The sequence below is a fragment of the Gymnoscopelus microlampas genome (genome assembly GCF_963454915.1).
Source record: "Gymnoscopelus microlampas genome assembly, chromosome: 15".
Classification (NCBI taxonomy): Eukaryota; Metazoa; Chordata; class Actinopteri; order Myctophiformes; family Myctophidae; genus Gymnoscopelus; species Gymnoscopelus microlampas.
Window position 1 is genome coordinate 20,313,183 of NC_139952.1, and position 26,707 is coordinate 20,339,889.

General features: G+C 41.6%; 1 protein-coding gene across 7 annotated transcripts in view; it reads right to left on the bottom strand.

Annotated features, from left to right (window-relative positions):
- The window catches only part of tbc1d5 (TBC1 domain family, member 5), a 28,647-nt gene extending 2,904 nt beyond the window's left edge, over positions 1-25,743 (bottom strand). Inside the window, exons 1-22 of one of the 7 annotated variants that reach the window (XM_084081265.1) lie at positions 25,644-25,743; positions 21,079-21,134; positions 19,283-19,401; positions 14,445-14,505; positions 14,158-14,266; positions 13,398-13,487; positions 12,952-13,026; positions 11,850-11,917; positions 11,626-11,728; positions 10,543-10,631; positions 9,902-9,952; positions 9,567-9,636; positions 9,168-9,340; positions 8,597-8,739; positions 7,487-7,593; positions 6,583-6,668; positions 6,083-6,366; positions 4,779-4,841; positions 2,615-2,811; positions 1,813-1,915; positions 902-981; positions 571-798 (exon numbers count right to left, since the gene is read on the bottom strand). In XM_084081265.1, coding sequence (XP_083937391.1) covers positions 571-798; positions 902-981; positions 1,813-1,915; positions 2,615-2,811; positions 4,779-4,841; positions 6,083-6,366; positions 6,583-6,668; positions 7,487-7,593; positions 8,597-8,739; positions 9,168-9,340; positions 9,567-9,636; positions 9,902-9,952; positions 10,543-10,631; positions 11,626-11,728; positions 11,850-11,917; positions 12,952-13,026; positions 13,398-13,487; positions 14,158-14,266; positions 14,445-14,505; positions 19,283-19,382 — 2,280 coding nt within the window. In that variant the 5' untranslated portion in view covers positions 19,383-19,401; positions 21,079-21,134; positions 25,644-25,743. Of the gene's footprint in view, positions 1-546; positions 799-901; positions 982-1,812; positions 1,916-2,614; positions 2,812-4,778; positions 4,842-6,082; positions 6,370-6,582; positions 6,669-7,486; positions 7,594-8,596; positions 8,740-9,167; positions 9,341-9,566; positions 9,637-9,901; positions 9,953-10,542; positions 10,632-11,625; positions 11,729-11,849; positions 11,918-12,951; positions 13,027-13,397; positions 13,488-14,157; positions 14,267-14,444; positions 14,506-19,282; positions 19,402-21,078; positions 21,135-25,643 lie in introns of all 7 variants that reach the window. The other 6 variants (XM_084081264.1, XM_084081263.1, XM_084081269.1 and 3 more) reach the window with 6 other exon arrangements.
- Positions 25,744-26,707: the final 964 nt, after the last annotated feature.

The window sequence follows — 26,707 nt, forward strand, 5'->3', positions numbered from 1 at the left end:
AGCTAGGGAACTAATAATTTAGCTCTAAATGCGTCAACTGAAAATAAAAATAAAACGGTTGAATTTGCATCATGTCTATAATATGCATACAAGCAATAGATCGTTTGACATATTTTTTCTTTATTTTTTATATGTGTTGACAAATGTTGGGCACATACATATTTTGTTTGAGTTTTGGCACTATCGTAATTGATTTTGCATGAAGAATAAGGCATTCTAATGACATACGCAAGCTTTGGTCCCATGTAAGTCTGTCTCCGAGCAGACGTGAGAAATAGCAGACATCCCGCAAAATTCACCGACTAAAAAAAGAATGCTGAATCAGACTACTAACGTGGGAAGTTGCGTTAATTCCTTTACGTTCAAAATCTGGGCGTAAACAGCTTAGTGAATCAGGCCCAATATTTCTATTTGAAATGTGGCATAGAGAAAGTCGTGAGCTTGCAAAAGAAAACAAAAACTTTACATAAGTACAGTACTCAAGTAAATGTACTTAGTCACTGTCCACCAGTGATGCTTGTAGCTAGCGCTGCTAGCCTTATTAACCTGCTACTGTTGTGTTGTCTGCACCTGTTCGTCCTCTTCCTTCTCGTCAGCGCTGCCGCTGATGCCGTCTTGGTCCGAGTCGCGGCCCTGCTGCTGGCTGTGGTCGGCTGTGGCGGGCTGCCGGTGGTTATTGGCCTGCTGCATGGCTGCCGTGGAGGTGTAGTGGTCGTCTGCGATGGTGATCTCCTCGTTCTCCTCTGCCTCCAGTTGGCTCTGGTTGAAGCGCAGCGAGCCCTTCAGGATGTCCTTGATCTGGCAGGACGAGCCATGCCGCTTAGGTTAACAAATAATGTCCATTTCTAAAATACTTGTGAGGACAATTAGTCCTTACAAGTATAGTAACACTTACACACACCTGTTTAAGACCTGCCAGCGACACCAGGACCTCGTCCTCTTTCTCCAGGTGCTCCTGTAGAATAACTTCCTGGATCTTACCTGTGAGACAGAGACAAACAACCAGTTCATAATTATTCCTAATACAATTTATTGTACCGGGTGAATCAATTCAAATCTGAGGGTTGCTGTTATGTGCGTGTGTGTGTGTGTGTGTGTGTGTGTGTGTGTGTGTGTGTGTGTGTGTGTGTAGTCAGTTTAGAGCAGTGGTTCCCAAACCTTTTCTGGATCAGGGCCCACCCATCTGACCACTCAGATCAGGTCAGATGGGTGCATTTTCAGAATATGTTTATTTTAATGATCATTGAAGCGTTCCGGCTTGGATCAATGGAACCAACATAGAATACTTTAAGTTTCTATTGAGTGGTATCGCTATGATAACACATTTATCAAGGTTTTAAGGAAGAAATACCATGACATTATTGTTATATCGTCAATTAAATCTAGCAACATCCTTGCAGCAACAGTTTGGGAATGGCTGGTTTAGCCAATTCAAATCCGGGGACGCATCCGTGTCATTTTAGATTTTAGCTATAACCATTATTTTATACTTTGGCTATAAAAAATTGCAAATATACAAGCTCATAGCGCGGTACTGAGTGCCATGCTATGAGCTTGTACAACTGCTATTTTTGAACAATCTTTCTGAAACAACATTTTTAACTCAAATCTTTGCTTCAGGAGGTCCCTGGAACAAAATATTTTACCAATGTTCGCTTTAAAATATATTTATTCAAAGATTTGCACACATTTTCACGATTAAAAAAAAAATAGCCAAAGAAATCTAAAAAGATGCGTTCCAGGATTGAATGGGTTAGAGGGGTGAGGTGGTGTGATGCAGCCTGGTATACAGTAGGTGGCTGTTTGACTCACAGATATGTGTGTTCATCATCTTGGCACAGTATTTACTCATGGCCTCCAGGTCGTTGATCTGACCCTGCAGGAAGGACACCTGGGCCTCCAGGTCCTCGTCCTGCTGAGAACACGTACACACATATACACCCCCCACCCACACACACACACACACACACACACACACACACACACACACACACACACACACACACAGGCGTGGAAAACAAAATGGAGAGTCAGAGTGGAATGGGGGAGGGGTGGAGGTCAACGAGGAGGGATGGAAGGAAAATAAAGGGCAAATAGGGACACAAGAAAAAGAGAATCCAACACAGACAAACCAGATGAGACCGTAGAAGGAATTAACCACAAAACGAACCTGAGTTGCATCTGTACTTTTTTTTAACTCTACACCAAATCTCTGCGCCAAAAATAGCCGATCTACAAGCTCGCAGCACGTTGTGAGTTTGCAGATCTGCCATTTCTTTGCAAACGTTTCCCCCAGAAAAGGGATGCTGGGGTTCAAAGAGGCACAGACAGCGCCTAGGCTACAAAGTAGCCTGACAGCGCGTCGAGGTTCGAGTCCCGATCCAGACGGCCTTTGCTGCCTGTCAATCCCCATCTCTCTCCCCATTTCCTGTCAGCCTATCAATAATAAACGCCCCAAAACCCCCAAAAAAAAAAAAAGAAAAAAGAAGAGGCAGACAGTGAGTGAGTCATATACAATTACAGTAACTGGGACAGTGACCTAGGACAAGGACAGAGATAACGGTAGCGAGACAGGTAAAAGACAGACAAGCGGAGGACAAGAACACCAACTCACGCTCTCTTTCTTGCCCATTGACTTGCTGTGGGAGCGCGAGCGGGTGATGGCGAAGAACGACTCCTTCTTGGTGGCAGAAAGGGGCGGAGACGAAGTGCTGCCGTCACTTCCCCTGGACAGAGGGAGGGGCGGGGAGGCCGTGGCGTGGCACAGGCTCTCTGTGCTGGGGGAGGAGCTTAGTGTCCTGGAGGTTTGGCCTAGGAAAGGGAGCAAGGAAGGGGGAGAGAGAGCGAGAGATTGAAGGAAAAAAATTGATGAACAAAGACAGAGAGAGGAAGACAGATGTACAGATGTAGTGAGCTGACATACTGTACTGTCGCAAGTAAACTGTGAACCGCTTAAAAAGTATATTGTATAAAGATCCATGATCTTCTCTCTATGCACTTAAAAGTAAATACAATTACACACATTATTATCAGTCTGTTTAGGAAAGGTAAAAATGCAGCAATAGACAGTATATACTGGATCTAGATGGGTTGACAAATTAAAGGTAAAAACAAAGGCCGCCACGAGCCACCAGAACAGTTTCAACGTGGCTTGGCATAGATTGTACTCTGACTGTAACTCTAGTGGAGGCATGAAACACCATTATAACTGTAACTCTAGTGGAGGCATGAAACACCATTATAACTGTAACTGTAGTGGAGGCATGGAACACCGTTATAACTGTCACAGTAGTGGAGGGATGGAACACCAGCGGAGGGATGGAAGACTTCTCTAACTGCAACTGTAGTGGAGGCACGGAACACCATTCTAATAAACCATATTTACTAATGTTGTATTTGAATGATGAGATATATGAGAGCACTGTGACTTGGTGGGAGTGGATATGGCGAGGCTTTCAGGTAGGAAGAGCTCCTTCCATATGTGCCAGCCAATAACGAACCCTTTGTCACAGTAATTTTTCCTCTTGCCATCTTCATCCAAAATAGAGGTCAACAGGGCCTGCTCAGCATTTTCATACATGACAGGATGTTTATTGATTAATTGTATCATGCAGTCCACCTGTATGGAAGCAGATGCATTGTGCTCCTCAATTATTCATGTTTTTCCTTTTACTTGTCATCCGTGTGTATAGATACAGAAAGACAGACAGATAGATTAACACTGTTATGTTGCTTTCATTGTCAATTTTATGTTCAAGTGCATCAGAGTATAGGAATGTAGAAGCTGGATTTAGGACCGTAATAAGCAGGCCGATGAACTTCTTTTGCCAACTGAAAGGCAGCATTAATTAAGTCTTTCCTCATCTCATCTTGGCAGTTTTCCACATGTATTTGGCCATCTGCTGGCCAAATGTCAGTATTACATGCAATATATGGGTTCTACAATAATAGTACAAGATTTGTAATATTGGCTAGCATTGAGGGGTGCAATAGTTAATCAAACTAATCAATTTAATCAATCATAAAAAATGATCAATTATCACTAATGAAATAAAATAATAATTTAAATCATTAAATAATTAATAAATCAATCCCTAATTTGGCATGTCATGTGCACAAATCTTTTTTTATAAATTAAAAAACCAAAATGAGTCAAAATAGCTGATCCAAAAGCTTACAATGTGTTGCGAGGCGGCACATTGTGAGCTTGTAGATCAGCTGTTTTCACAATTTTTGCAGAACACTGTGACAAAGTATGAAATACGGTTTAAGTGGTTAATCGATTCATTGGGAAAAATACAAATAAAATTATATCTATATATATATCTATATCTATATATCTATATATCTATATCTATATCTATATCTATATATCTTCTCTATTCATCAAGGAATATATATATAAATAGCTTCTCGATTAATCAAGGAAATAAGCAATAGTTGCAGCCCTACAAGCATAGATGAGACGGAGGAAACTCCAGTGAGTAACTGTAGCAGTACATACAGTATGTAGCTGTACATACAGTATGTAGCAGCGCATACACAGTAGCAGCACATATAAGATAACTTAAATTAAAGCATTGCTTCTTAATGTCGGGTCTGGGGACCACCAGGGCCCCAGACTAGACGTTGAGAAACAGTGAATTAAAACACACACACACACACACACACACACACACACACACACACACACACACACACACACACACTTATCAGTTAGGCATGCCAACGATGACACACAGTATACACACACAAGTGGTTGCCATGGCAGCAATTACCTTGTGTGTCAGTGTAAGTCTGGACTGGGAGAGAGACCTGAGCCAATCCGTCTGAAACTACATCTAACAGACAGGAGAGTCAGGCTGAGGCCGCTGAATGCACACACACACACACACACACACACACACACACACACATGCACTCGAACAAACATACTGTAGGGTTGGGATCCAGAACTGGATCCAACATTGAGGAACCGCATTGGGTTTTTTTCTTCACACTGTCATAGTTGGTATGTGGTCTTCACGTCTGCTATACAATTACAATACCGGTGGTTCTCAGACTTTTACATTTCAAGGACCATCATAACCAGAGTTACAGACCTGTAACGGTCCATTTGGAACCCCCTCAAGTAACCCAGAGGGTCCCTGGACCTCACTTGAGAACCACTACAATAATACAGTATATACAGTATGTAATTGTATGTATGATTGAATTTGTGTTTATCAACATTTTTAATAAAGCAATGACCAAAATTATTAAAATATAGGAATTGTTAAAGGGAACCGTTAAGGAATCTGACCGTTAAGAGGGAATCGTTAAAATCCTTAAATGATCCTAACCCTACACACATGCACTCACACATACACATACTTGAGTGCGCACGTGTACATACACCACTCAAAAAGCCAAATTTGCCTACATCCAGACAAAACAATGTTATGAAATATATACATGCAGTTAATTCACCAGTTAGTACAGTACCAGCACTAAGGGAATTGGTCATTAGTTAGCTAAAGAAAATTAACAAAAGAATAAACAAAATATTTATCAAATAAGTGTGTGTGTGTGTGTGTGTGTGTGTTTATTATAACAAAAGAGAGTGAAATGAACCAACTTAAACAAATATAAGGCTTTAACCACTTAAACCTGCCTATGACATGCCCAGAATAGGGACACTAGGGTCTAAGTGGTTAAACTAACTGCATCAGCATCAGTGTTTACATTCAGGAGTAGAGCCCGACCGATGCCAGATTTTTGGGTCCGATGCCGATCCCGATTTTGGAGAGTTCCAAATGACAAGATGTTTTGACTGATATTTTGTCAAAAGGTGCCAAATAGAATACTTAATTTATACACAAAAATACAATTAAACACAAATATCGTACAATTCTAACTGTTCAAAAAGTAGCTTTGAAAACTTTTGACATGCTCCAAATAGGGACAGCAGGTTGAAAGAATCAGGACACAACCCTAACCCAGCTGCACAAAAAAAGTCAAACAATGGCAAATAATCTGTATGGCTCTAACTCATCAAACTCCTGTTTGAGTGTTGCAGTGTGCATCACCTGCCTACGCCTACCTTTACTGAGGTGAACAGGCATGCTCTCAGACTTGAGCAGGCGGTAGTGCGGTGACTGGGGGTGACTCTGCGTCTGCAGAGGGCTGTTGGTCGACGGGGCTTCGGACAAGGGGCGTGGAGGCAGGGCCGTGATGGCGGGGCCCGGGATGGAAGAGGCGTGCACCTCACTGTTGATTGGCGAGACGCCCCCGGAGCCTCCCGCAATGGCCGGGGCGATGAGCTTCCTGCCAAAGTTCAGGAGGCTGCTTGACACCTTGTTGATGTTCAGAGGGGCTGTTTTGGCACTACTAGCATGGGAGGAAGGTGAGAGACGAAGAAGATAAATGTAAGAAACAGATATACAAATAAGAAGAAACAACATGACAAAGAAATAGAGGGAGATTGAGAGAAACAATACATATTGAGAGCTGTGTAGACAGGACAAGAACTACTGCCGAAAGTGTCTAACTTCAAGTACAGGAAGTTAAGGGCTACAGGAAGGAGCTATGTAGGACTATTACCGGGTTTTGTTCACCAGGTCGGCCCCTCTGGTCTTGTAGTAGTCCAGGTTCTGTTGGAACTGGTAGTTGACGGGCCGAGGATTGTTCTAAATAGAACAAGGAATAACAAAATCACTTGCACAGCACTACTACTGTGGATCTTATCCTTATGTTTGTGACATTTTTGTTTTAGTCCTTTACAGGATTTTGTGAGAAAACACACAAGCATCATCCAACTTTACTGCGTCCGAGCAAGTCACATCTGATGCACGGCTTGCACGGCAGACAAAATCAGGAGGGGGTGGAGGAGAGGGTGGAGGAGAGGGTGGAGGAGTGACATTTCTGTCTGCCCGAGGAGACAAACATTTAAACAAACAAGCATTCCTTTGTATTTCGGAGTGGGTACAGTATCTATGAGCCGATGAGTCTCTTTTGTCCACCCGCCCAATGAGCCCCCTACGCATGATTGTAATGGGGATGGAACCTACAGTATGAGGTGGCAACCCAAGTGTGTGTTTCTGTCACATTCTATCACCCTTCCCTCTACTCCATGTCACAGATTGTGTGGTGGTGACTGCATGCGTCATGGAGAGGGCAACAAGAGACGCTGTGTGCCGGGAGAAGTATGGCGGGGTCAACGAACACGCATGCACAGAGGGGATGTGTATGAGCCTTACTTTGGATTTTGGGTACATGACAGAGGGATACGGCATGGGAGAGAATGTGAGTGACAAACAGTGCGAGTGAATCAGTAAATGAGCGAGAGAGGGAGGGACATCATGAGAGCATGGAATACTTGCAGTCAAAAAGTGAGTGAGTAAACAAAATGTATAGCAAAAGAGTGAACCAACTCTTTGCTATACATTGTATACGTCTCTTCATTCAATAGCTAAATGAGAGACAAACCGCAGTGGTGCATGCTTACCTTAGGATCTCGGAGAAACAGAGCTTTGTGTAGTAAAGCGTGGATATCCCCCACAGGAGGGTAGTGCATTAGCAGGCCCAGGCACGTCTGGAAATTACTAGCTATCACTGCAAGACACACAAATACATTATCACCAAAAGGTAAATACTCATCAGTAACTGTGTGTGAGTTCTCATTTAGACCAGTGGTTATAAACCTTTTTCATTTCAAGGACCCCCAGTTTGATATGCATAGTAGGCCACAGACCCTCATTGGATATGACTAGAAAAAAAGCGCCCTTCGGGCATTTGGCCCCTTCCTTCACCAGTTCGTTCAGTACTATTCCCGCCTGCGTTGCGTAGCCACTCACTGAAATGGCAGATCATTCGCTGACTGAATCAGTCAACAGAACACGTTTCAATTCTGAACGTCCTCTCAGGCTATGGGGTCTAAACAACTACAGGCACTCGCGCTGCATATTAGAGGGAAATGTGCATTGCAGTTCAATTATGTAAACAATAAACATCATTTATTTGATTGATGAATGGCCCAAACTACAGTTTACTGAGAGAACCCCCTCCCCCATCTGACGACGTTGTCAGCGGTCTGATTAAATAGTTACATTATTAAATTAGGTTATTAGATTAATGAACTCTGCAGCCGCTCCATATTAGATTAGATAAGAATTAATAGATTAATAAGAATGACATTTGCTATATCTCTGAAAAACAGTGTTCAAAGGAGTTTGACGTTGTCTGCTGCCTGACACAATAATTATTAAAATATTAAATTAGATTTTTAGATTAATTAACTCTGCAGCCACAATGAGGGTCTCTAGATTATGTTAGATAAAATTAGATTAATAAGAATTAAATTCACTATAACTCTGAAACAGTGTTCAAAGGAGTTGAATATGTTAATTAACCCATTAAAACCAGAAAAGCATTGTCATTTTAGGTTTTTGTTCAAAAATAGCACTACACTAGATTAGCACTATTTTTGAAAAATCTTAAAAGAGTGAGAACTACTGATTTAGAAGGAATTTGTAGAATCGGCCTCAGGTCTTAATGGGTTAATTAATTCAGCAAACCCCACTTTAAGATGTGTGTAACAAGGGCATACTGTACATACATGCGTCACGGATGTAAAGCAGCATGGCCACGAAGGTGTAGTCGACCAGGTCCAGAGTGACACAGTCTGCAAACAGAGCATCCCACACCACTAATAGGTCCTGTAAGAGGAACTCACGACCAAACAACAGTCGCACCCACCGACTGGACACGCACACGCACACACGCACACACACACACACACACACACACACACACACACACACACACAAAGACTAATTATGTATGGTCACTCAAAGGTCAAGTTGTAGCCTCACGTGGCCAGACAATATCATTGTGAAAATATTCTGCCGAGGACTCTTTTTTTTTCCCCTCGCACTGGCAGATTCGTCTGGTTTTCCAGGCTAGAATTGAACATAATCACTACATATCATCTACTGTACCATCATGTGCAACTTATTGCCAACTTCTCTGAAGATCCTGTTTTAACACTCAGCACAGCAACAGATTCCCGGAAGTGTTATCGCTGCTGCTAATTGCACATACACTTAAAGATGTCAAGGCCTGAGGCATAGACTAACACTACCACACACACACACACACACACACACACACACACAGTGTGTACTGACATGCCGTAGATCTGTGGAGCGATCTCTAGTCGGTTAAGGTGCATGTACAACTCTATGTCGTGCTTCTTCACTAGCTGGTCCTGGATACGGTTGACTTTGGTCACTATGGCAACGGAGGGCCCCGTGTCCTGAGGCCGGGCGAACGGGATACTGGTCAGCATCTCATCCTTCCCCTGTAGACCACATTAACCAGAATGCACTGTTTACAATAGTCGGTCATGCTACACAGTTTCTACATTCCTAAAGATTTTATCTCATGCATCGAAGACAAATATTAGCAGTACAACTTTAAAAGCAGTACACACGCGCAGCGACGCATTGTGAGTTTGCAGATCTGTTATTTTCACTGAATGTTTGCCCCAGAATAGGGATGCTAGGGTTCATGTGCTTAAGACCAACCTTTCTGACTTCTCTCTCGTAGCAAGAGAACCAGGGCTCTGCTGTCTCCATCAGCTGGGAGAACATGGCACTAAAGAAGGGATATTGGAGAGAGATAGAGAGGACATTAGAGAGTGCACAGAATGAGAGGCATGACAGAGAAAATGAAGAGAATAAGAGAGCAAAGGAGAAATGGGAGAAAGAGTGAGAATAAACTGACAAAAAAGGAGGGATAGAAAGAGTGAAAGAATGAGGTGGCATGAGGAAAAGACTCATGTAGATACAGAATCAGGGCAGTAATTAAATGACTAATAACACAGTTAAACAAGTTCTGTTCATTCAAAGAGTTTACTCACTAAGCATCGTGTTCATGGAACTCTGGATTCAACAGAGATTTCATCTCCTCACTGTGGGATGAAAGAGAAAGAAATACACATCAAATCTACCACAGGAATGTTGACAGAGAGATTGAGCGAAATAAAGAAATACAGAGAGAGCAAAAGAAAGTCAAAGAAAGAGAGAGACAGAAAAGAGACTTAATTTGTATTTCCTGATTTATTGCCTTTTTTTCAACGCTTTTGCAGGAGGCTGAAGAAAGTGTATGGAGACCATATGTATATGTACAGAAAATGCATACAAAGATTGTGCTCTGTTCCAAAACATTTGTTATGATAAATAATTTTGTATTATTTATACAATTGCACATCTCAGTCACACACTCTTTCGGTATTACGTACAGGTACTCTATGTGCTTTATCATGATTGCTTTGTATAAATATACACTGTGCTGCATCTCTAGGGATTTTATTTGCATTTGTTTAAGCTGCATTTATTGAGGATTTATTCCAGAGTTTGTTGACTTTCCTCTTGCTGCAGTATCTACGTTGGCTAATGAGAGTCAACTCTACCCTCAAGGATGAATGAAGCTTATCTTAGCTTATCACAAAATGGGGGATTTGGTCGGATGGTTAGTTGGTGGTGGGGTGGGAAGGCTGACCTGGGGTTGGCCGTCTCGCTGGCATGCTGAAAGGCCTGGTGGTCACAGTGAAGTACAAACACTATGGGAGCCAGCAACTCATGCATTCCCTATGGAGAGAGAGAGAGAGAGAGAGAGAGAGAGAGAGAGAGAGAGAGAGAGAGAGAGAGAGAGAAAGAAAGAGAGGGAAAGAGAGAGAAAAGGGGAGAGAAATGTGAAATAGAAATGACAATGATGGGAGACAGAGAGCACAACAAAGGGAGAGAACAGAGGTAGAGAGGTGGATGAGAACAAGAGAGAGAGGAAGATTATGAGAGACATAAGGGGAATGAGAGAGGAGGACATTAAAAATAGAGAAAGTGTGAGAAAGGAGCATGAGAGAGAGAGAGAGAGAGAGAGAGGCGGGGGGGGTTAAAGACAAAGCGAGGGAAGGTGAGAAATACAAAACATATGGTCCAGCATGGTCAGTGTGTATTTAATAGTGATGTACGAGCTCTATAATCCTCCATGACAGCTTCCATTTAGACCCCCTCAGCCACTAGCCAGCCAAGTGTCACTTCTCATTTGCACTAAAGTCACTGGACCTATTGGATACCCTTCCATTTTGTCCTGGCACCTGTTAGAAGAACCATTAATAATCAGCTTGACAAATCATTCTTCTGCTCAGATTGTATTCTTAATTTGCATGTCACCTTTAAAGAAAATTGATTTACTAGTTACTGAATTACTGGTTGCTGAAAGACAAATTACTACCTTGTAAATAAATTATTCATAAAAGTAAATCATTTACATAACAAAACAGTTAAACGGTAAAAGGAAATCCACAGAAAATGAGTCACAAAGAATGATTACTTCATAATGTAAGGACATTAAAGAGGAAGACATTTTGGCCTTTGTGTGAGAGAGAAGGATAAGGAAGAGAAAGAGAGAAAGAGAGAGACAGACACACAGATGGACCGAGTGTGATAGACAGAGAGAATAAGAGGGGGTGATAATGCAAGAATGACCGAGAGAGGGAGACAATGAGGAAGCAATACGGACGGAGAGAGGAGGGTTGCCTGAAGCCGCTATGGTGGCTGATGATGATTATGACGATGATGATACCTGTTTATACAGCAGCTGCTCATTCTCTCTGGCGTAACAGAACAGGATGTCTGTCAACTTGGTCCTCACGTCCTCCTCCTGGAAGTAACGCATCTCTGGGAACCTAGACACGCACACACATACACAATATGATGATAGGACGAAAGGGAATGATGGATGAGGGGAATAGCATTTGCATTCATCAATAGTAGGGGGGGAAAACAATGGATGATGTCGAGACTCACGTTCGCATCACATCCTGTTTGATCATGCTCCTCAGCTCTTTGTCCTGGAAGAACTTGTTCCACAGACTCTGGATAAAGGAGACAGACAGAGGGGTATGGAGCCATGACAATAACCAGACAGAGGGACACAGAGCCAAAACCAGATAGAGGGACGTAATAGTGATTAGGGAACCAAAACCAGATAGAGGGACATAAGACTGTTTTCACAAGCAAACACACACCATAAAAACAAAACATGCCACGAAATTAAACAAACCCTGCCTCGACCAACATCTATTGTTCAAGGTCTCTCTGTTTCTGATCTATGACCGATTACATTAGTCATTAATTTTGACCTTGACCTTTTTCCTTTCTCTGAGAAAAGGGGGGAGGGGTTCAATCTACTCTGCCATTCTTGACTTGACCTTGATAGAATTCCCCAGGACTAAGCACTGAACCTGGGGTGAAGGGCTTTTTCAGAGGCCTCCCCCTCTCTGTGGAACTCACTGCCAACCCATGTCAGACTCAGACCAGCCCCCACCCTCTCCTCTTTTAAAACAGTCCTTAAAACCCACCTCTTCAGTCTTGCCTTCCCCGGCTGATCCTATTTCCTTTGTTTTACTGTTCTATTATTACCTATTTCCTTTGTTTTACTGTTCTATTATTGTTTATTTTTTCAGGTTTTCAGTCTTCTTTTGTGGCCATTACTTCTTTTGCTATAATAAACATTATTATTTATTTGTTCCGTTTATGTAAAGCATCTTGCAGTAACAAGAAAAGCACTCTATAAGTTGATGTATTATTATTTTATTATCATTGCTTGTGATCTCGAACATAGAGACCCACATTTTATTAATCTCATCAGGGCAGCTTGTTAATCATTCCCACCAGGATTCATGAAAATCCACCCATCCGCTTTCAAAGGGATTTTGCACACACGCGCACACACACACACACACACACACACACACACACACACACACACACACACACATTTATTGTGCGAGTTAAAGGCAAGGGGAGGTTGGAGGAAATGTCTAATAAACATTTGAAACTAGCAGGAAACGAGAGCATAACGTAGATGAAACAGTGACATCGCTCTCAAATGCACACACATACTTACCCCTTCATCTTGGGAGAGTGGGTTGTTGACCACCAGATCCTGCTGACCTGCAGCCTTGCGAGGGTTTGTGATGTGCTGCGAGGGGTGGAAAAAACAAAGAAAAGAAAATATAATCACACAGAGCCAATCACTAAACAATATACAGCCATCACTCTCTGCCATGGGTCACGTTGTGATGTCTTAATGATTAATGTTTTATGTAAAGCACTTTGAACTGCCTTGTTGAAATGTGCTATACATAACCACAGATTCATGTTACCCAGTAAAATCATTAGTGTCAATTTAACTCAGAAGAGTGTACAAATAGAACCAAATGGACCCGACTCACCCGAGGGAGCATTTGGTCCTTTTATCTCTTCTTCGGAGATAAATTAACACTGGGATTTTATTGTGTACCAGAAAGCGAGGAGTTAGCTTTAAGAATGTGCTGCAACAGGCTCACTCACAGTCTCTTTAATCTTCTCGTAATGAGACCGCAGTTCCTTGGTCTTATTGATCCACTGACTCTTGTCCTCAGGGAGAACTTCCAAGTACAGCTGGTAGAAAAACACAAGCACAGCACTGGATAGAAACCACAGACACTTTCCCTTTTAGAGGTCACTTACTTATTAGGGCTATCCCGAACACAGATTTTCTTTTTCAAGTGTTGGAAATTCTGAGCATTTTCCAAACAAACATCTGAATCTCCACTCTAAGTTATTCAGTATAATAAAAGTACATAAAATCAAGGTTATTTGCGAGAATATTATCTCCGCAGACGCCAGCACTTAATGATATACATTAAGTTGTGTCTCTACAGTCAATCACATCATCTGAAAACAACACTAACCCAATTGCACCCAATTGCATGAATGTGCAATGAAAGCATCCGAATATTGAAGACATTATGTTTAAACAGCAACCTGGTGAACCAAAAAATACTGGGATATTTGGGGCCAGCCCTATTGCTTATACAGTATGATACAGCAGCACGAAACGGTTTCATGACTGTTACATCACTTTCCAAACCACAGGTGGCTACAGTGGTGGACAAAACAAGTGTGTGTGTGTGTGTGTGTGTGTGTGTGTGTGTGTGTGTGTGTGTGTGTGTGTGTGTGTGTGTGTGTGTGTGTGTGTGTGTGAATCTACCATATGAGAAGGAGAAACAACCCAAAGCCCTTCTAATCAAAACTGATAAAGACGCCTGATCTGTGTGAGTTACTGTACCTTCCAGCACACACTGCGGAAGCGGCTGCTCCTTAGTCGACCATTGATGCCTGCCTGCCGGATATGGGCCAGGTAATTACTGTGGAGGAACAAGTCATCCCATTCTTTCCTGCCAGAGATCAAGAGAGGTGGAAAGTGATAATAGAGGAGGAGAGAGAGTGGAGAAGAGGAGGAGAGGAAGAGAGGGGACAGAGGAGAACGGACGAGAGGGGAAAAGAGCGATCTCAGTCTGATTTGAATGAGTTCTGCCCCTCATGTTATCCAGTAAATTATAACGAAGCTCTTACCTATAGGACAGGAAAGTGGACTCAGACTGGGAGTAAGTGCTGCTATCAAGAGAGCCTCCACCTGTAAAACACACACGTATGAATGTACACACACACACACACACACACACACACACACACACACACACACACACACACACACACAATGTGGAAGAGTTCCTATGTGCTGTAACAAGCAATATCTGTTATATCCGTTTCAAATAGGACAGATTGTAAAACAAAGTCGATGTCGAATGATGAACATAAATGACGAAAGTGTATTTGCTCTACTGACTTAAGGAAGAGTATGTTTATATTCATGCAGCAACACCACCCATTATGAATGCCTGCGATAGTATGGTGACTGGTCCATAACCTGGCAGGACGCTTATCTCATAGCCTGCTGTGACTGGCTAGTACCCGCTCCCTCAGGTCTGGGGACGCAAACCTCCTTGAGGCCCCCAAGACCAAGTTACCGTACCTGGGGCGACAGAGCTTTTGCTTTCCCAACCCTGTGGAATGCACTCCCCAAATCTCTCAGAGAGTTTTGTCTATGTGTAGCAGTACTGTATGCTACACATAGCATGCACCTCATGGTACTCCAACTCCTCAAAGGCACTAAAATTACAAAACTACAGACCTCTCAAAACAAACTAATCAGACTACTACTAGACCTCACACCTCGGACTCACCTAAGTACCCCTGGTCATTATGCTAGGGTGGGATGGCTCAGGGTAGAGGACAGAGTACAGCAACTTGCAATGGGCCTGGATTTCAAGATACTGAAGGGACCAGTTGTCCATGTACCTGTCAAACTACTTCACTAGAGTGCAAAAACATGGGGATGAATTCATTCTACTATATTATGGCACCAAAATGTGGATTGTACTACCAACAGCCATCAAAAAGAGTGACTCCCTAACCTCCTTCAAAACCGCCATAAAAGAGCACCCGTTTGCAATTTTCAACTGGACCTAGACAAGTCTTCTAACTTGCCACCAGAAATTACCCCCCACTGTAAATATACTTGTATTTCTTCTAGTATTGATTTCTTGTATAGTATTGTATGTCTTTATATGTCTTGATTAATTGAATACATAGGACCACAATGGAAACAAGCCCCCAGAGCTTTTTGTGTTATCCTTTTAGCATTATTGTATAACTGTACCACTGTAGTTTTAGCAAACGATTCAATCAAGTATTCAATCAATTTCAATATTGCAGGACCACATTGGAAACAAGTGTTTCATAACCTACCTATGTTGTATGCACTTATTGTAAGTCGCTTTGGATAAAAGCGTCTGCTAAATGACTGTAATGTAATGTAATGACTGTAATGTAATAACGCTTTAATGTGTTATCCTGGGTTTAAGTTATATTGTGATTATCTTTTACCAAAATCAATCAATCAATCGTGTGCACATGAAATATGACACTGATAGGACAAGTACTTTGCGACACTAGCTCATACAGACAACACCGATCACAAGATCTCGGACTGGCGGAGATATAAAAAAACTGCCTCATTGTTCCCATCAGTGGATAACCTATCATTGATCTATTGATATTTCTAGGTGTCTCTCGTTCATGACTTGTAGTCTGGGGGGTACAGATAGATAGAGAGAGAAAGAGAGACAGGCAAAGTCACAAAAGAACGTGGAAGCTCCATGTTCGTTGCTGTAGCTGGTGAATAAGTCTAATTTGGCCTGCAGGTGAACATACACTACTTGGAGAGCTGTCTGTCAACATTAGCTACAAGAGTGGATCAGTCTGCTGGGACACTCAACATGAATATTCATCAGCTCAACAATGCACACATGCACACAAAAACACGCACACACAAGGCCTGCAGCCATCATCAGATGCATTCATGACTCGCGCTTATAGTCTTCTCTATTTTACGCTTTCTGTCTTTGTTCCACTCTCATGCCACCCAGCCTGTTCTCCCTGTTCTCGTTGGCACTCCCTCTTTCCTGCCAGTCATTATTACACTTTCTAAGAGCATGTGCCACGCCATTCAGTACCACAATAGTTCAAGTGGCCCTATCACAACACTTACAGTATATTCTTGTGCTATGTATATACTGTACCCCTTCATATTCGAATCTTTACAACTACCGAACCAAGGTTTTATCCTTCCTTACTCGTCTTTTCTTAAACCTTATTGTTAGCACAGTCTGCAGTGCGGAGCATGCCACACCAACATTCCATTGCTTGTACTAGTGAGTGACAACCCTCTTGAAATCTTGACAACTACAGCGGTTAAAGAAAGCATTGTACTTCAGCCAATGTAAGACTTTAAACAACACTCTCAACACTTTTGACATTTGTACTGCCGGTTAGACTGGTGGTGGTGAGCGTGAGCCACCACTTTAAATTATTTTCCTAACGGCAGACTAGAGCCAGACTGTGATTGATTATCCAACCCCTCAGATCGATAAGTAGGGCTTAGAGTTATCCAGCACTATTTCTCCCTTTATGTCTCTCATGCTCATAACCGTTATGTTCCTGTACCCCACAGGGACACTTTTCCAAAGGCAGAGCACTGAGGTTCAAAAAGGCACTCACAACACTTCATCTATCTATAAATGTGTGGAATCTCTGCGTGAGTGTCAAGGTGCGAGTTTGTCCATATGTTCAAATAAAATGTCTCTATATTTGCCAGTGAATCATTGTTTACTTATTTATATCCATAATAATTAAGGTTTCCCTTAAAAGACAAATCCTGCACCATCCATGTAGGCTATATATTTCAAACAGATAGAACTTTTGGTTAAATACTAGTTACTGTATCGATTTTAAATCATAGCGTATCAGTATAAATTAATATTGACCGTTAATGTATCGTACCATCAACCATGTATCGTGATGCATATTGTATCGCTGTTAAAACATATAGTTACTGTACATTCCATGTCCTAACTATCGAATCAACTGCAAAAGATTGCATAGCGAGTCCACACCGTTACTACACTCCATGTCTTGTTTTCCATGTCCACTCAGGGAGATGCGCACAATGGAGATACCTTTACAGTGTACATCGTCTGCTGTGGAAGTTTGTTCCTAGACTCTACGATCTGAAAGTTGTGGAATTGTTAACGTGTTTAACCTGAAATGATGTACTACATACAATATTGTAGGGGGCACATGCATGCATGCATGCATAAGGAAAGTTTGTTCCTGCCCGGGAAGAGCAAATAGTGACAACAGTATAACAACATTCTGTATCAGTATTGAGAAGAAACAAAGAGAAAGCTAACTGGCCCAGCTTTGGGTAAGTGTGTATGAGGTCCTGAGCAATCACCTTTTTATGATGTACTCCTACTTCAAAAAGGTTATTTAAGTGGCTGATCATACTGTCAACAAACAGATAAATAATGATTGTATGTTATTATGTTTTGCTCATAGGAAGGTTTTGGTGTAAATATGACAACGCATTTTAATGACATTACATATTACGCCCATCCAATATGGCGCCTCTTTAAAAAGGCTGTCAATGGTAATTGGCCGTCTGTTTGTTTGTACTCTGTTATTACTACTGACTCAGAGCAAGTGTTTCTAAAGAGGGAAGAGAGATTGCATTTCAAAGAACAGTTCTGTTTCCATAGCAGATCGCAATACATTATTGACTTAGAACAGAGATATAATCGAATGGGCAAGTATAAAATGGTTCTTCCGTTCCTGGTGCGGTATTATCCTTCAAGTTGTCTGGATGAAAAAAACAGACACCCAGTATTAGCTCCATGTGTCATGCAGACAGACTAATTTTGTTCGCAGCTGGCTGTGTATTATTCCTTTTGATATTTTACAGATTCTGTGTGCATGCATGATTTTCTTCTTACTATTTTGAGTTGCAGTTTATAGAATGCCAGTGTATAGTCAGTGAGAAGAGCTGCACAGCATTATCAACTCTCAGTTGAGTAATTGTTTTTAGCAGGATATGAGCACACGACTCCCATGCAGTCTCGTATTGGTGCTGGCCTTGATCTCTCTCCCTATTTAAGGGCAAAGGAATGAGAGAAAGTTCATTTCTTCCTGGACGCAGAGATGCACAGACCTCTGGCAAGTGCAGAGGAGAAAGGGCATGGGCTCAGACGCAGTAACCAACTGGGCCCCCAGTGGAAAGGGAAGTAACCCTCTCATGCAAGAGATTGCACACGGTATATAGTGTAATAAAAACAATTGACTTTGAACATCCTGCCTCGTGTTGTTGGTTTTGGTGGTTTTCTCCTAATGCTGGTCACTTACTAGAACTGGAGCCTTGGGCGCATCGGTTACCCACAGCTACTGTGTAACACATGATGCACGGATATAACATTTTCTTCTAGGAAATCAGCACCCAGGACCACAATGGAAACAAGCACCCATCCCCCGGGTAACAGCATTACAAATTTTGTAATGCTGTTCATTAATTTAGTGCCTGCATTTTGTGGAAGGATTTAAGACTCCAGACACATGGAACAGCGTTTCACAACAGTATTTCTGTCAGAGGGAGATAGCCGGCCCGGCCGTGACATTTGCAAATTTGCATGGACATCTCCCTTTGGCCCCCTGCAAGTAATACTGTACACCCTGGTTATAATTGGGGACAGTCTGACTGTTAAAAGGATACCGCTTAACCTTAGTTCGGAGCTGAATGTATGTAATGTTACTGTCTAATAGTATCACACTATCGTTCTGCACTAAATGTGTGGCCTCATTACCCCTGTATATGTGGACCAATATCTACTTTTTGTAATGCTGTACAACGTTCCATTATACTGATGTATTGATGCCTGATTCTAATTCATGTCCATCTATTTTGTCCAATAAAGCGATTCTGCAGTTGTGTGCAAGAGGTCAAGAGGGGCTGAACGTACGGCTGCGATTCTTGTTTAAGTTGTGGAGTGGGTCGAAACCCATGTCTTGCTGCTCGTCCGTCAGGAGCGGGTGGCAGGTCTCGAAGTTGGGGTGCTGCATGACCGCGACCCGGCCAAACCTGGTGGGGCATGAGAGGAGATTAAAAAAATAAACAAAGTAGAAAATACTGAGGAATTCCCAAGGAAGCACCTCTCAAAGTGTTGACCACTTTCAACCTGGCGTCCCCATTTTTGGCATGTCATTATAGGCACAGGTGTCGTGATGTGAGCTTATACTGTAGATCAGCTATTTTCGCCACTAACAACATTGTACAATAATTAGGGTTTAAAGGTATATTTCACTTTAAAATGTTTGAAAGTTCAAATACTGCCCTCAACACGTGAGAGGGCCATGTTTTTTTTGGTTACTTTTTTCATACATTTTATGTAATTGTTTTATTGCATGTCATTTTTTTCATTTTCATTTCCCCCTGAAGTATTAGGAGGGCAGTATGAGTCACCAGAACCCAGGACGGGTGTTTTCGATGAATCTATCACGGTTAAAATAGAGTTTGAAGTTACAATGGGTTTGTATAGAAGGGGGCATGTCTGATAAAATGAATATCAAATCTAAATACTGAATCAAGAAACTTAAAAAACTGTCCGGGGTGCTCACATTGATTGTGCCATTCACCCATTCACACACACATTCATACACCGATGGCGGAGGAAACCATGCAAGGCACCAACCTGCTCATCGGGAGCAATTAGGGGTACAGCGTCTTGCTCAAGGACACTTCGACACTAACTCTGGGGGAGCGCCCTAGCCCGGGATCGAACTGGGAACCTTGCGGTATCCAGTTCACTCTACCCGGCCACTCTACCCCTGAGCCACTGCCGCCCCGAGTAGGCTTTAAAATGACCCTAAACATGTTTGAAAGTGAAATATCCCTTTATGTGGTTAACCTGAGAAAAAGGTTGAGAGGTACCAGGATCAGAGGATGCTACTGCCATGCACAAGCAGAAGGAAGAAGTTTCCCTTCAGGGCTTTCTACCAGAAAGGGGGCAGGAAAAGTATATAAGGATATCAAATGATTGCTTCACTTTCTACACTGATCCGTGAGTTTTATTAATTTACTTTTGCTGTAAATTGCTATTTATTTTGAAATGTTTATTGCTGTCCTCACCAGGCCGAAGGCGTGGCCCATACTATGTATTTGCCCCTGTCCGTCCTTGTGTGTGTGTGTGTGTGTGTGTGTGTGTGTGTGTGTGTGTGTGTGTGTGTGTGTGTGTGTGTGTGTGTGTGTGTGTGTGGGGGGGGGCAGCGTTGGACCGATCGGTGTGAAACTGTGCACACATACTCCCTGGAGGCCAGGATAACCAGTGCTATTTGCTATTTACTCCTACAGATTCTGTCGATCTCGCAAAATCGGTACACATTATTAGTCTATTCTATCTCTAGGCAAGTCTATCTATAGACCATATTCACACGGCGGCCATTTTGGAATTTAACAAAGTGCCACCACGGGGTGGCACTTCATTGACTTAATAGCAACATGGCCGCCGTGTGAATATGGTCTATAGTCATGTCATCAAGGCTGACCTGTCCGATTATTCATATTTCATCCTGATTGGCTAAGATTTACTTATACTACCTGGCTGGCCAGGCGGAGACTCGATTTTTCTAGTTCTTTATACAACAGTGCCTTGGCCAAGTCTCTCCTTTTTAATATCAAGCCAAGTTGTCTCCTGAGTGCTGACTAAAAAAGAATGAATATACGTACGTACATATAGTGCTTCTCCTTCTTAGTGCTTACCGTCACAGCCTAATGTTTCTCCTCAGCCAAAACTCGGTGGAAGGATGAGGTTTAGTCTGTAGGAGAGAAAAACATCTTCAGAATGAGGAACATGAACACAAATCAGAACGTTGTGTTCTTTGTTCCGTGTAATTCACTGTGTATTAGTACTATACTAAAGGAGAACAAAGACAAAAGTGGGAAGTGCAAATAGATGAGCAATTTACAAACTCAAACCACATTTAGGGTTAACTTAGTACACTGTACTGTATGTAGTATTACACCTAAAATAATAGCATGATTATTAATACAGACAAACACCTCGAACACCCCATTAGCAGCCTCTAGAGGTTATGCTGCAAGCTTCATCAGAATCAGAAAGAATCAGAATCTTCTGTCTCCCAGATTTTAATCTTTTGCACAAGCAAAATGTTTGGCCTATCAATACAGTAAAGCTGTAGTTAACAGGTCACACTATTCAAATAGAATATCAGATACAATGACAATACACAAAGCTGATAACACTACAAGAGTCAGCGAGCTAGGAAACACAGGAACACATCTTGCCAGGTAAACTGTTGGCCAACTCCTTTATGCCTTGAAAATCAGTCATTGTGATTGACAAAGCTAATACACTTTTCCCGCAAACACTCGGCAGTGTTGCAATCTAGGTTAACCAATACAGCATTTGTCTCCCATCCCATTCTTTATCCAGGCTTGGGATCATTCCATGTGGTTCTGAATGCGGTTATACTAATACACAAGGCCTTGCCGAATAGCGCAGCACGCTTCCACTCAGCATTATGCACCCTCCTCCTCCCCCACAGTTTATTAATTATGAAAATAACACAACAAAGGCATCTCTTAAACCTATTAGCCGTACTAACGTAGCACCGCTCGATAAATCAGCCATGCACACACGCCATGAAAACGGAAATAATTTTATATGCATAATGTATGGGCCTGTTTCATAGGGAACGTCGGTTCTTCTCCAAGACGTATGCGTTCCTTAAGTCTATGGGTTTTTGAGCAATGCTACTTTAAAAACCTTATCCCCTTAAATAATTATGAGTAATCTTTAATTACTGTATATGAATGGCAGTGGGGGCTGTAAGTAGGTATGCTCAATAATGCTTCAATGATGCCTTTCTTTTCTTGTTGCTCGTGGAAAACCAAACATTTCCTGTGAAGCTACAGCTGTATGCTAAGGTTTGGTCACCCCTGATCAAACTGTACATTTATAAGTGAAAATAAATGTAACAACAACGTCTACAGGATATTAACTTAAAAACATTTGGACACCCTTTATACTATATATTTATACTTTTTTTAAGGTCTCAAGACTTTTGAGCCGGTAAAAGACAATTTCTTAAATCGCAATATCAATGCATCCTGGCTTGCTTATGTTGAAGGTAGGTGAAAAACTTGGCACCGCGCTCGAACTGTTTTAAATTAAGTTAGACCACAATGCAAATTTTAGATCATCAGTCACACTAGGAGCACTCATCGCTGTGCATTTTTGAGGCGTGAAAGAGTTCCTACGAACTCCCGAGTTCCATTCAACACAATAGCAAAGGTCATTCTGACCAGCTTATGGAGGGCTTGACCCTCCCAAATCACTCACTACCAGTTATGAAGCGGAATGTCCCAGGCCCTTGCACATGGTGTGCAAGGGCCTGATGCCGTCATCTGTGCTGTATATGAAGAATAAGACCAGGGTTGGCCATGTTAGCACTTTCTCGCCTGAAGCAAATCTTCCCTCAGCCTTCCGCTGCATTCATTAGTTCTGTCTGGGAATGGAGCCTCCTATAATGCTGCAACAACTTCCAAACTTTGCAACATAATAATCAGGGCAAATTAACTACTGAATAATTTACTTCATATTACCTGGAGACACCTCAATAATTCAAAGCATGAATCTTTCATGAAATAATCAAATCAATACATAATGAAATGCATAAATAAATCAATAGACAAATAACGTTGCATCGAGCTCTCATCCATACTGTGGGCAAGGTACAAGTTATGTTGCTGAGATTTACCTATCAACATGCACAACTCCAGGGCACTAATAGCCTAGGTCTAGCTAATTTTCTATAATAGCTATTATGTTATGGCTTATTGAGAAGGACCAATACTAATACTTGTATGCAGGCATACAAAAATGTATAGCCAATTTACATCAGACAGCCTAGGACCTGGATTTAAAGAGACACATCAATATGCAGCAGGACATGATGTCACTTCCTTTACTGTAAACTTATCGACAAGAGCTTAAACTAAATGGATAAAATGTAGGCTACATGTTGATTTAAGTGAAGTTACAGTGTGGGTCAAAGCAAAACATGACTTGGGTCTTGTTGTTAAACATGCGATACACACTCCCTACTTAATGTTTCATTTTGGGACTCCAAAGGGAACAGAAACCCAGCGTCGACAGGGGCCACAAATGGCAACAGATCAGTGGATTACTTTACAGAGTTTATGCTATGTTTTTCCACTTCATCTGGGCCGTGGTGAGAGATTCTTTGATGGCAGAAGATTATTCAAGAGCTGTGGATCAGCTGAGAATCCTGGAGGCAATCTACGTTCCCTCTCAAATCACTGCAGCTGTAGGAACAACTTTAGGACTGTGAAACAGAACAGTCAGCACAGCGCTACTGGCTTACCATACAATAGACGCATTTCAACAGACAGAGGCTGACATTCGTCATAGATCAGCCATGGTACAAAGTAGCAGCCATATGACTTGAGAGGGGTCAACTGCCATAAAAAAACACATCGAATTGCTATGAATCCCTACAGTAGGACACAGACCTTAAAGCAGAATGGCTAAACGACTGTGTATACTGAGAATAAATCCAGATTATTCAAATGTATTAAACAAACTATTTACGGACATCAACATTTTAGTAGGAAACAGAAACAGAAATGACCGGGGTTCTATGCTAATTGAAGTACCATGAGTAATCAAATCACAAAACTGTGTAGTTTTGGAAAAGGAAACTAAAGCAGCCTAAAGCCAACAGTAGTTACTGAGTCCTGACCTAACATCATTAACAATGACAGACTGTTATGCTATTATGCTGCATCTCAAAAGGTTGCCAGATAAGAGATTAGTGCAAATTTTAAAATGAATAAATAGGCTACATATGTGTTCCAACATGCACTTAAGATTGTAAAAGTTTATAGGATATTCAGCCAGTGCCAATTAAATGAGTGGGTATTGGCACTGGCAGTTAGGTGATGGCAGAAAGTAAGAGAGATATAGTGTGAAAGTCAGAGTGAGAGAGACCTGCACAGAGCCAGACAGAGAGAGAGACACCCCTGCTAAACAAACTCACATGCCTCAACTTCAGCACGCAATTACCGCCTAGCTGACTTCAGTCACATGACCCAGGAGGCTAATTCTATGCTCAGAACTTTAACCTGACAAAAAATCATAAGAGCAGCCCCTGTCTCTACTACTGACTGCATTGCTGTTTGAATTAGTTACATATAATGCTAGACTGCTAGTCAACAAAAAGTATTGGGAGCCATAATCCAGTGTGTGGATCCATTTCCTTGTACTAACTTTTGGCCATCACCTGGACTAAAAACAGATTTTTGCACGCTCATCATCATAAAAGGAAACATCTACATAAAAAGGAACAGGTTACTTTACATATCCAGTAGACCTATATAATGCCTAAGTACAATAAATAGTGATCACAATTTGTCACAGCACTGAGCATGGTTAGTCACTACAGGTGTGTGCAGTATTTGGTGACCCTCTGGTCGGTCTCAATATGAACATCAGAACATGTACACACATTCTCAGTGTTAACTGTTAATTCATCCATTAAGTAACTCTGTAACCAAATGGACCCAACACAGCTCCATTTAGTTAAATGTGTAACCAAACAGAGTTGTAGGCATTCTCATTACACAAAACTGTGTAATGAAAATGCTAGATGAAAAGCTTGAGTGAATGAGTGCACAGTTCTGCACACAGCCGTCATGGGACCTGATGTCCACAACAGGGGGGAAAAAACACTGACTGTACGGTGCCTTTGGCAAACCATGATACACAGTGAACACAATGTTCGATCATGACATTTTGACACATTTCACACTTCACATCATCGCATACAAAAAGGTGTATCTATTCATACTAAGTTACTTATTATGATTTGAGTACACGAATAATCACGAATAGTCACTTTTATGCAAAATGGACGGGAGTAATCCGCAGACAGACAGCCAGACACAACAAAACAAAACAAAACAACTCTCCAGTCTAACCTGTCCCTCCAGGGCAGCCAAACAAAAACACAAGTTATTCAAAGAATATTGTGAGGTTAAGCCGTAGCAAGAAGCAGCGTTTCCTACTGAATTGTTTCATAAGATAAGATGGCAGGACCATGTCCATGATTACTTCAAGCTAGCGCTAGCAAAGCTGTAGTGTGCACTGAACCCACTGCATAGCAGGCCTATACTTCCGTCACATCGCTGCTGGAAAGCAGCACAAGGCACGTCAGGACGTGGGGCTGTTAAACATCATTATCCATAAAATATAGCGTGGACCTTCGGTGGAGTGTAGGTACCTTTGGCGTTCATGCAGGACTCCCACATTCTGTCTGTGTCGGTCTGTCAGACTCTGTCTACTGGTTTGTAAACACTCTGCTCCCAGGCGGATGTAGTGGCTGAAGCACAGCTGAGACGTCACGTGACAGGGGATATAACGTGCTCGGTGAACCCCTAGCCATGGATCACTCGACGGTCGTCTGTCCTGGTGTTTGCACGTTCTCCCTTTTTGTCCTGCACATCTACATAAACGTTCAAATTCAAAATATAAAGTGCTTACCCCATGGCCACGGATGTTAAAATGATTTACGGATTCTCAAAAGTACCCATATCTTCCGTATTGTTCAATAAAAAGCATTTTAATCAAATAGGTGGCTATTTTCTTGTAGAGTTATAATGTATCAGGGTGCAATACACCTCGCAACTGATAGGGTCACGTAGTTGAAAGCACACGGTAAAAATACGAATAAAATAGCCACCAATCTGATTAAAATGCTTTTTATTGAATAATACGGACACTACGGATACTTCTAAGGAACCGTACATACTTTTAGTATCCGTGGCCATAAGGTAAGCACTTTATATTTGAAATGGAAATGTTTATGTAGATGTACGGGCTAAAAAGAGAGAAAGTGCAAAAAACAGGTTGAAGTTCATCCATGACTCTGACTGTCATGTCATTCTCTCATGTCATGTATCAGGGCTAGGTGTGCCCCCACACTAGAGCCCCCTTCAGCAGGTACTGTATTTGCTAATTATTTATTGCTTTAATCATTAATTTATGTATAAATAATACAGCAATGTCAAATCATAATAATAATAATAATAATGATGTATTGCTTTAATCATTCATTCATTTATAAATAATGCAGCAATGTCAAATAATAATAATAATAATAATGATAATAATGATTTATTGCTTTAATCATTCATTAATTTATAAATAATGCAGCAATGTCAAATAATAATAATAATAATGATGATAATAATAACGTATTGCTTTAATCATTGATTAAATCAATAATACAGCAATGTCAAATAATAATAATAATAATAATAATAATGATAACTATATATTGCTTTA